Source organism: Myotis davidii, unplaced genomic scaffold, assembly GCF_000327345.1.
Source record: "Myotis davidii unplaced genomic scaffold, ASM32734v1 scaffold120, whole genome shotgun sequence".
NCBI classification, from domain to species: Eukaryota; Metazoa; Chordata; class Mammalia; order Chiroptera; family Vespertilionidae; genus Myotis; species Myotis davidii.
In genome coordinates this window covers 6,715,024-6,725,557 of record NW_006294778.1, presented here as the reverse complement: position 1 = coordinate 6,725,557, position 10,534 = coordinate 6,715,024, and the positions used below count along the sequence as shown (strand labels likewise).

Sequence of the window (10,534 nt, the reverse complement as noted above, 5' to 3'; positions counted from 1 at the left end):
AGAGGGATAGAGCGCTAGAAACATCGATGAGAGAGAAACATTGATCAGCTGCCTCCCACACACCCACCACTGGGGACGTGCCCACAACCGAGGTACATGAGGTACATGCCCTTGACCGGAATCAAACCCAGGACCCTTGAGTTCGCAGGTCGACGCTCTGTCCACTGAGCCAAACGGGTCAGGGCTAAGTCCTATGTTTTTTCCAAGGTCCACATCACAGTGATTATAGCATTTATTGTTAGAGTTATAGATTCTGAACTTTTCCTCATATTATATCTTATCTCTCAGTGTATAAACTGATGGTAAGAACCATGCTTGCCTGGTTTTAATACATCCTGAGTAACTTTTGCAGTAAATCACAAATGTTGAGTTAAAAAAAAAAAAGACTTGTATACAAATGTTCATTAGGGGGGTAGGGGTGGGGCAAGCAGACATTACTACTAGTAAATAGTGAAAAGTATTTATGACTCTTAAAGAATGAAGTTGCATTTTGTTCAGGTTCTAATAAACTCCATGTGGATGAATTAATTTCAGCATGCGTATTTAAAAAACATGCATTTCTTTTTATTGCTTTGTCATAATTTTCCTGCAGATCTTTGGATATAGGAAATCAAAGGAATATTTCTGAAGAGGCAAAAGTTACAAATGTTGGATCTCAGGTATGAAGATATTTAGGTTATTTAGGTTTTTGTAAAAAGTGCTTCACAGTGTGCTTCCTTTGGGGGCTTTTGATCTTTAAAAAGTAAAATCACAATATGTTTTTATGTCATTCAAGCAGTTGACTTTTTCCTATTTCATCAGATTGACAAAGTTTTTAACAACATTGGAGCAGACCTTCTGACTGGTGGTGAATCAGAAAATAAAGAGGATGTGTTACAGAATAAACATAAACGAGTAAGTTTCTTTACTACTGTTCTTTTTATCATATATATATATACACACACAAGTATATATATATTAGGGCTTCCTGTAAACCACAGACTTTTGTTGGGAAATAATGTTTAGCATCTTAACAAGAAACATTATTTATTTATTTTTATGAAATTTAAAAGTTATCAGTGGAACATGAGCTGACCCATGTTGAAAATAAACATGCTTATGATTTTTAGTTGCTTTATTACAGCCTCCCACATGGTAACATTTCTAGATTGCCTAACTCTTTTGTTTTTTTTCTGCTGTAATTGGCCCGTTGGTAAATTCTATGTCTTTTTTCTGCTTCTGATTTTGAATAATAAACTATAAAATTATACTTTCCAGTTGAAATATTGGTTAGCATCCAATATAAAATACTACTTCAATTTTGAATTTCTGCTGAGGGCAGTTTTCCTCTTTTCATTCAACAAATGAGAATACCTATGTGTTTAAAGCCATTGTGGCTTTTCAAAATTATAAGAGAACATATTGTGAGTTTATAGTTTAGCAAGGTTGGTAAAAGAAACAGACAAATGTTAAATTTGATGCAGGCATTGTGAAAGAAGCTGTTTACTTCTTCCTTTGCTTTTTTATGAATATTTTTGGAGTGAAATAGACTAAAGTTGAACAAAATCTCCTAATTTTGTAAAATGAAATCACCTAATCATATTCTCATTGTCTGTAAAAATATGATTTAATGAATGTTCTTAAAATAATATTTGTTTTCGTACTAGAAATATTTTAGCACTGATTCTGTAACTTTCTGCCTAAAAATTATTTTTTTGCAGTTTGTTTAAAGTTAATTCGAAATGTAACTTACCTGTAGCAATCACCAATACATGAGTAGTTTGTAAACTATTTGGTACTGTCAAACATACCAAGACGTACTTTACAAAAAAAAAAATCTTCTGTTTTATAAATGGAATTATGAGGTTGCCAGTTAATTTTTTTGTTTTGTTTTAAGGCATCACTTACACTTGAAGAAAAACAAAAATTAGCAAAAGAACAGGAGCAGGCACAGAAGTTGAAAAGTCAGCAGCCTCTTAAACCCCAAGTACATACACCTATTGCTCCAGTGAAACAGGTCAGAGTTCATTTTTTTTTTAAGCATACACTACTCTTAAGGAGTAAGGTATTAGAGAATTTAATCTGCTTATTGGGGTTTGTATAAAAATGTATTGTAAAGAATACTTTATTTAATATGCAGTTTCTGAGAAGTATGGGCATAAAGGATTTTCCAACAACTCCTCAGTAGCCTGTCTGGTGGATAATGTTTTGTGATAGTGCTTGTTACCAATAAAGAGGAAGCTAGATGAACAGGAGTTTATTTTTTAAAAAATATTAGGTCTTATGGTACTAATTCAACACTATCACTTCGAAATGATCAGTAATATAATATGCATTTATGTATTTTTGACTAAAAAAAAATTTTCAAATTTTGGTGTTTCAATTGTAGTTGGGCTTGTAACTTGGTTTAGGAATACTTTTTATGTATTTCCTGACCAGGAATTATTTCCTGCTATTTTCTAGGCAGTGTTATATAGGTGCTGGTACTGTGGGAGTGATTAAAGTCCCTGCTTGTAGAGAGTGTACATTCCTTACTGGTTTCAGAAATAACTTTTTCTTCACAGGTTTCTTTAAATTATTTTTTGTTATCTTTTAATCTCTAAAATTCTGGAAAACATTTTTGTGCGTCAACATGCAAAATCCAGAATATTTTTTTTAAAAAAATACATTTTTATTGATCTCAGAGAGGAAGGGAGAAGAAGAGAGAGAGAGAAACATCAGTGATGAGAGAGAATCAGTGATTGGCTGCCTCCTGCACTGCCCATAGTGGGGACCAAGTCCGCAACCCAGGCATGTGCCCTTGACCTGAATCGAACCTGGGACCCTTCAGTGTGCAGGCAGACACTATTTCCACTGAGCCAAACTGGCTAGGGCTAGAATATTTTTAAATTACTTATGTAATAACAAAGAAAAGTTTTCACAAAATTTTGATAGTGTTCACAATATAAAAATAATAAAGTACCATTTTTGTTATAAAGATTTACTAATGAGAAGAATACAGTTCTGTTTTGGAGAAGGTGGGGAAGACAACAATTCATTTGAGTTTAAAATTAGTGTTACCTATCAGCAAGTTAACTACAAATGTTCATCTGTGAAAAAACAAAAATATGTATTGATAGGTTGGATTTGGTCTGTGGCATGGTTTGCTAACTTGGTGTAGACTGTTGAGCTTAATTTTAACTTGTCCTTTATAATACAATCTATCAAATGATTATTAATTTTACGTAATTTGTAATTCTTGGAGATGATGTAATTCCCTCATATTTTTCAGACTAAGGACTTGACAGACACATTGATGGATAATATGTCATCTTTGACCAGCCTGTCTGTTACTGCCACTAAAAGTTCTGCTTCAAGTACCTTCACTTCTGTTCCTTCCATGGGCCTTGGCATGATGTTTTCTACACCAGTTGATAATACAAAGAGAAATTTGACAAATGGCCTAAATGCTAACATGGGCTTTCAGACCTCAGGATTCAACATGCCGGTTAATACAAACCAGAACTTCTTCAGTAGTCCGAGCACACCTGGAGTGACCACGATGACAATGGGAACACCTTCCACTTTGCCAAACTTCAATGCTGTGGGGGTTCCTCCTGCTGGTGCAAAGCAGACTCAACAAAGACCCCCAGATATGTCTGCTCTTAATAATCTCTTTGGCCCTCAGAAACCCAAAGTTAGCATGAACCAGTTATCACAACAGAAACCAAATCAGTGGCTTAATCAGTTTGCACCTCCTCAAGGGTCTCCAGGAATGGGCAGTTCAGTAATGGGAACACAAATGAACGTGATGGGACAATCTGCCTTTGGTATGCAAGCCAATCCTTTCTTTAACCCACAGAACTTTGCACAGCCACCAACTACTATGACCAGTAGCAGTTCAGCTAGCAATGATTTAAAAGATCTATTTGGGTGAGGTGTATTGCTCCTATTTTTAAAGGATTCAATTTAATCATGTGTGAACTGATTTACATCTTTATATAATTGGCTTTGAGGCGCTATTTCTATGGGAAAATGAATGGTTCTAAGATAGAAAACACCTGTTTCTATGCCAGCATAGTGTAGTTGTTTGGACTCCTCTGACAGTAGAGTTTTTTAAAGCATTGAGGAATTTTTCCCCTCTTACCATATTCTCTCCGGGTTTTTAAAAGACCCAACCTGTACCAATCTCAAAGAGAAGATACCTGAGTACCTTGAATAGCAAAATTTTTTAATCAAATGTTTATTTTGCTTGTAAAACTTGTTGTTTAAAAAAACTGAGTTGATGGTAATTGCAAATTTTACCTATTAAATACTACATGGTACATAGTCTGCCTTCACAAGTCATTAGTCTTCATTTTAATATGTGAAAAATCTTGATGCTGTGTTGAATTGTTTGCATTTAGTATGACTGAGTGAGAAAATAATAAGCATAGAGAAAAAGATCATTACTTTTTCCAATCTTATTTACTTCTCAGATGAACTAATGTTTAGTACAAAAGACTGAGCAAATACTGCAAAATTTAACTTAACATTGATTTCATTGGTTCAAACTAAAGGCATTATTAACCATCTCAAATGCAAATTAATCATTGTAAATTATATTTTAGCATGGTCTGCCTCAAATGGTAATGTATTTTCCTGTATTTCATTGGATATATTTAGAATCACTTTTTCCTATTGTGTCCAGACAGGAGAGGTATGTACTGATTTGTACATATATTTGACAAAGCTCCCTGATGTGATTTCCCTGAATACTGCCTTTATATTTCACTTGAATTCAAAATTCTGAGTTTGCAGTATATATGAATTGCATTTTCAAAAGGAGGTTTGTAAGAATTAAACTATATTTAATGAGTAAACATTTGAGATTTCTGCTGTATTGTTTCAACTGTAATAAACTTTACTTCTATAAAAATGAGCAGTTGTATCTTCTGGCTACCAAGAGATTGATTTTGAGTTTACCATGATAAAGTGTGACCTCATCAATTACTACAACTGAAGTTTATTTCTTTTCTAGGAATTTCAGAAACCTTTTGTTTGAACGTTATAAATAGATATTTTTAGAAGGAAAGAATAAATTCTTCTAACAGGAAACATACTTTATTTTTCAAAGCCTTTCTCTGATATTTTTCTTTGATTATTCATTCAATCGCAGATGGAGCCTTATGTTATAAATGTGATTTTATTTTGTTAAATTATATGATGCCATTATATGATAACTTTAAAATCATCTTTCAGAGAATATACATGTATTATAGTTGCTGCCGTAGAGTTTGTGGTTTTTTAAATATGAGACCAGCAATTCTTTAAAATAAATCATATGCCATTTAGTGTGCTGATACTAAGTTTTCATTGAAATACATATGTATACACACACTAAATATATCATTGACCAGACAGTACTTGATTATAAAGTGATGGTAATATTGATAGCGGCATTCAGTAAGAGCATAATTTAAAAAATAAAAAGTCAGCACCTGGCCAGTGTTGCTCAGTGGTTGGGTATCCACCCATGAACCAGGAGGTCACCTTTCGATTCTCAGTCAGGCCACATGCCTGGATTGTGGGCACAGTCCCCAGTAGGGGGCGTGCAGGAGGCAGCCAATCAATGATTCATTGTCTCTCATCATTGATGTTTCTATCCTTCTGTCCCTCTCCCTTCTCTCTGAAATCAATAAAAACATATTAAAAAAAATAAAAAGTCAGCTTTATATTGGGGTTCTGTATGAGCTGTATTTTGTTACATGGTTTTAGAAAAAGGACTCGAATGCTGAAGAAACAGCCAAGGAATAAAAAGCACTAGGAAGATCAAGTGTTTTGTCAAATACATTCACCTTGACCAGATTATGTCTTGTTTGTAACACAATATTTCCCTTGGAGAAAAGTTTACATATGGAATAAAATTACTTAATGTTAGAGTTTTTCTTTGTAACAATTTAGTAGTCACTGTTTATTAGGAAATTGCTTTTTATTTTGTAAAATACCTTAATGTCAGTGTGTTGAACTTTTAGTTAGAAGGAAAGCTTAATGTAATAACATGTACTTTGAACTTATAAGTATGAAATAAGTTATTTGAAAAAAAATGTAATTCTCACATGTTGAAATTTGCTCATTTATTGAGGTAATGGTGCTACATCTGTAGAAAAAATGTCCCTACACTTTATTTTCTTGAAGGTATTGTATTTAAATCGTTTCCATCAATTGAACTGTTACCATTGCCTTTTTCTGTTGAGAAATTGCCTCTGAAAAAGTTCTATATTTAGACTTTTTATTTCAGTGTGAACAGAATTTTCAAAGTACTAGATCACCTTAAAATTATTTCAGATATTGACAGCATTTAAGTTTCTCGTACTTAGAGTAGAACATTGGTAAGTTAAAAAACACCTGTAGATAAAAATTGCAAGGAAGATTCCCTTTTCTTTGAATTGGCTCTTCCAATGCTGAAGTGTGTGATACCTGCAGATGATGTACAAAGGAAATGGAAATAGACCATGTACTTGGTTGGGCTTGATTTGTTTGTTTTTGTTTTTATTTTGGAATGCTTATAACTTTTCTTTTCACCTGAATAAGTTAAGGGGAAGTAGTTTTCTGTTATGTTGTCTTTTTAACCTGTAAAATACCTCACATGATTGCTTTTACATATTAAAGGAAAAGATATATGTGAAGGCACCTGAGAGCAAACACGGAGTATGCACCAAATAAATGTTAGCTTTGATAAAACTTTCTATATAAGTGGTGATTTCATGCTTCGTGATTTACTGGTCTTGAAATAATTTTAGAACAAAACAGATCAATAAGAATTCAAACTACAACATAGAAATTTAAAAGATTATATCAGTGGCTTTCAAACTAACTGTGACATTCACTAAGAAATATCTTATAATGCAAACCAGTATATAAAATATACTGGCCAGTGTTGCTCAGTGATTGAGCATCAACCTATGAACCAGGAGGTCACAGTTCAATTCCTGGTCAGGGCACATGCCTGGGTTGTGGGCTCAATCCCCAGTGGGGGGTGTGCAGGAGGCAGCCAATCAGTGGTTCTCTCTCACCATTGATGTTTCTAGCTCTTCTCCTTTCCTCTCTGAATATCTATCTATATATATACTAGAGGCCCAGTGCATGAAATTTGTGCAGGGGGATGTGGGTCCCCTCAGCCCAGCCTGCACCCTCTCCAATCCGGGACCCCTTGGGGGATGTCCGACTGCTGATTTAGGCCTGTTCCCAGGGATTGGGCCTAAACCAGCAATCGGACATCCCTCACAATCCTGGACCACTGGCTCCTAATCCCTTCCCTGCCTGCCTGCCTGGTCGCCCCTATCTGCCCCTGCTTCCCGCCAGCCTGAGTGCCCCTTACTGCCTCTGCATGCTGGACTGATCACCCCTAACTGCCTGCCTGCCAGCCTGGTTGCTCCTAACTGCCCCCCCCCCCCGCCGGCCTGGTCACCCCTCATGTCTCCCCCAACAGCCTGGTCGCCCCATGCAGCCTGCTGTTCAGTCATTTGGTCATCCCTCACTAACCCCCCTGCCAGCCTGGTCGCCCTACACAGCCTACTTGTTCAGTCGTTTGGTTGGCCCTCACCCCCCTGCCGGCCTGGTCATAGGCAGCCATCTTGTGAGGGTGTGAGGGTTTATTTGCATATTACCTCTATTATATAGGATATATATCTGAAACAATTTTCAGAAAATGTCTTGACATTTTAATTCTGTCCTATTTATTAAAAAGAAAGAAAGCTGGTTACAATCTCAAAGAATTTCATGTAGTTTGAATAAAAGTGAAATAATTCAGCCCCATCTTTCTCTAAGCAGATGTAGAAACAGGGCCAGAGACTTACATGTTTCCCAAGTTGGTCAGAGCCAGGAAGAGAAGCTAGATGGTTTCCTAATCTGCAGCCCCACGACTCTGCCATGTTGCATCCTTTATGTCCTCTACTGTATGAATTCTTCTGGAGTTGCTTTTGTTGAAACGTTTATGTGGCAAGTATGCGCTCAATGCTTATTGGGTACCAGAGATATATTTATATTGGAAAAATTGGCATTGAAGAGGGAAATGACAGAACAAATGTTTAGTCAAAATTAGCCTGTGGGCTGCTTCTCTGAATTGTAGATGAGGAGGGCTGGGGAGCCGGGTCAGCAGTGCTTGCAGTGTGCATCGGAATGAAAGCATGTAACCCTGAGGAGGGGTGCAGTACAAACAGCCATTTCACCAACGGGGGTTTGTTGGATACGAGAAACTTTGTCCAAAGCTACTCGGGGAGCATTTAATACTTGGGGTACAAGCCATACATGTAATTTCCTAGTGACCACATTAAAAAAATTAGGCAGAATTAATTTTAATAATGTATTTTATTTAACTTGACTAGAGTCAAAATAGCACTTTAACGTGGAATTGATATAAAATTTAATGAGATATTTGACATTTACCATATGCCTGGTCTTTGAGATATAGTATATATTTTCCACTTAGCGCATCTCAGTTCAGGCTAGTCACAGTTTAAGTATTCAGTAGCCAACGAGTAGCTATTGCATTAGTGTAGGTTATATGGAAGCTAAGTAGCCAAAAGAGTGAACTATGGCCATTACCACTTACTGTCTCCCAGCTCCAAATCCCTCCCTCTTGGCCCTGCTTTGTAATACTGGAGCGGGACCCTAGAGAGGCATCTGCTTTGCCAGCTTGCGGAGTGTTACCTCCTAGGTAGAGGGCCCTGAGGTGGCGCTGCCAAGCAGTAACTGCCAGAAGACACTTCGCCCTAGGCTCCTCCCCATTTCCATTCATAGGAGCCCTGTGGCCCCAGCAGAGGAGCTCCAGCTAATTGCATCTCAGAGCACACGTGCTGCCAAGGTGCAGCTCCTCCCCATGGGCTACTTCCGTGGCAACGTGGCCATCCCTCGGGCAGCTGTCCTCTGTGGGCCATTCCCTCTCCAAGTTCCCTCAGCACTGGCAGGCTGTGTTCCTGTGAGGCCAACCCTAGCACCCAGCCTGGGGCTTGGTGAGGAGCCTCTCCTAGTCTTCAGTTCCTTCATTTTTTTCACTTTTGGCTTAGAGATAGAGCTGGGGTTTTTGTTTGTTTTTGCAACTGTTCTGGATTCCTTAGAGTCCTCTTCTATACGTGGAAATCAAACAGAAGCGCCTGATTTCCTCTGGGCAGGATGCAAAGGTGATTTCTTTCCCGGGTCCTTGTCCAGATGGATTCGAAGAATGAAGCCATGGACAAAAGGTGGTATAGGAAAAGGTGGAAATTTATTGGGAAACAAGCACAGATTCCCAGATGGGGAGGGGGTTCCAAAGGGGTAGCCCACTAAGCCCCCTTTTCCTAAGGTTTACAAAGGCTGCAGTTCTTTGTGTCCTGATACTCTCTGATTGGTCACTATAGTAGCTTCAAAGCTCAAACCCCATGTGGCCCCTTGCTGTTTGGGCTTAGTGGATAGAGCATGGGCCTGTGGACTGAAGGGCCCTGGTTTAGATTCCAGTCAAGGGCACATGCCTGGGTTGCAAGCTCGATCCCTAGTAGGGGACATGCAGGAGGCAACCGATCAATGATTCTCATCATCGATGTTTCTAACTCTCCCTCTCCCTCCCTCTCTGAAGTCAAGAAAAACATATATTAAAAAACAACAACCCACGTGGGGCCCCTTCTTTTTCCCCTTCTGTGGTAGAATTCTCCATTCTGTGTGAAAATCTGTTTTCCTCCTTCTCCCTGTGGCTTTCCCCTTATCTCCTGTGAATGGGTGTCTTCCTTTCCCCTTAGACTGGCCCCTTTAGTTCTTTGTGAATGTGTGCCTTTTGCCAGCTCCAAGTCCCCAGCCAACTGTGCCTCCCTCCCTCATAGACCCCCTCATTGCTAAAACTCCCTAAACCTGCCTATTGTACCCCTAAAAACTTTTCACTTTTAAATAATCACCTATAAATTATTTTATTAAAATGGCCCTGTTCAAGTATCTTGTGTGATTTCTGTCTCCTGACTTCACTCTCTGATATATTCCTGAATCTGATAAGCCATTTTATTTTTAAATATATTTTTATTGATTCAGAGAGGAAGGGAGAGGGAGAGATGGAAACATCAATGATGAGAATCATTGATCAGCTGCCTCCTGCACACCCCATGCTGGGGATGGAGCCCGAAACCCGGGCATGTGCCCTGACAGAATCGAACCGTGACCTTCTGGTTCATAGTTGGATGCTCAACCACTGAGCCATGCCAGACAGGCTGCTAAGCCACTTTAAACTAGGGCTACATGGTATGTACTTATGCTGCTAGCAAAAGCCATTTGTGAGTTTTATATGCCTAGCCTATATTAAAAACTTTCCTTTCTTAAAAGAGTTCTTTTAAAATGTGCCTGAGGTGGAGAGAACCAAGATGGCGGCATAGGTTAACGCCGGAGTTTGCTGCCTTGAACAACCACTTCAAAAGTGAAACTAAAAGACGGAACGGACATCATCCAGAACCACAGGAATGCTGGCTGAGTGGAAGTCCTACAACTAGGAGAAAAGAGAAACGCATACGGACACTCAGAGGAGGCGCAGTGCTGAAGTCAAATTCTGAGGTGTGGAGTGCGTGGAGCAGGCTGGCGG

General features: G+C 38.3%; 1 protein-coding gene across 3 annotated transcripts in view; it reads left to right on the top strand.

Annotated features, from left to right (window-relative positions):
* The window catches only part of SCYL2 (SCY1-like, kinase-like 2), a 56,133-nt gene extending 51,183 nt beyond the window's left edge, over window positions 1-4,950 (top strand). For all 3 annotated transcript variants that reach the window (XM_015567605.1, XM_015567606.1, XM_006769379.2), the window contains 4 exons: window positions 593-659; window positions 802-894; window positions 1,877-1,996; window positions 3,251-4,950. In XM_015567605.1, the coding sequence (XP_015423091.1) occupies window positions 593-659; window positions 802-894; window positions 1,877-1,996; window positions 3,251-3,895 (925 nt within the window). In that variant the 3' untranslated portion in view covers window positions 3,896-4,950. The remainder of the gene's footprint in view (window positions 1-592; window positions 660-801; window positions 895-1,876; window positions 1,997-3,250) is intronic.
* Window positions 4,951-10,534: the final 5,584 nt, after the last annotated feature.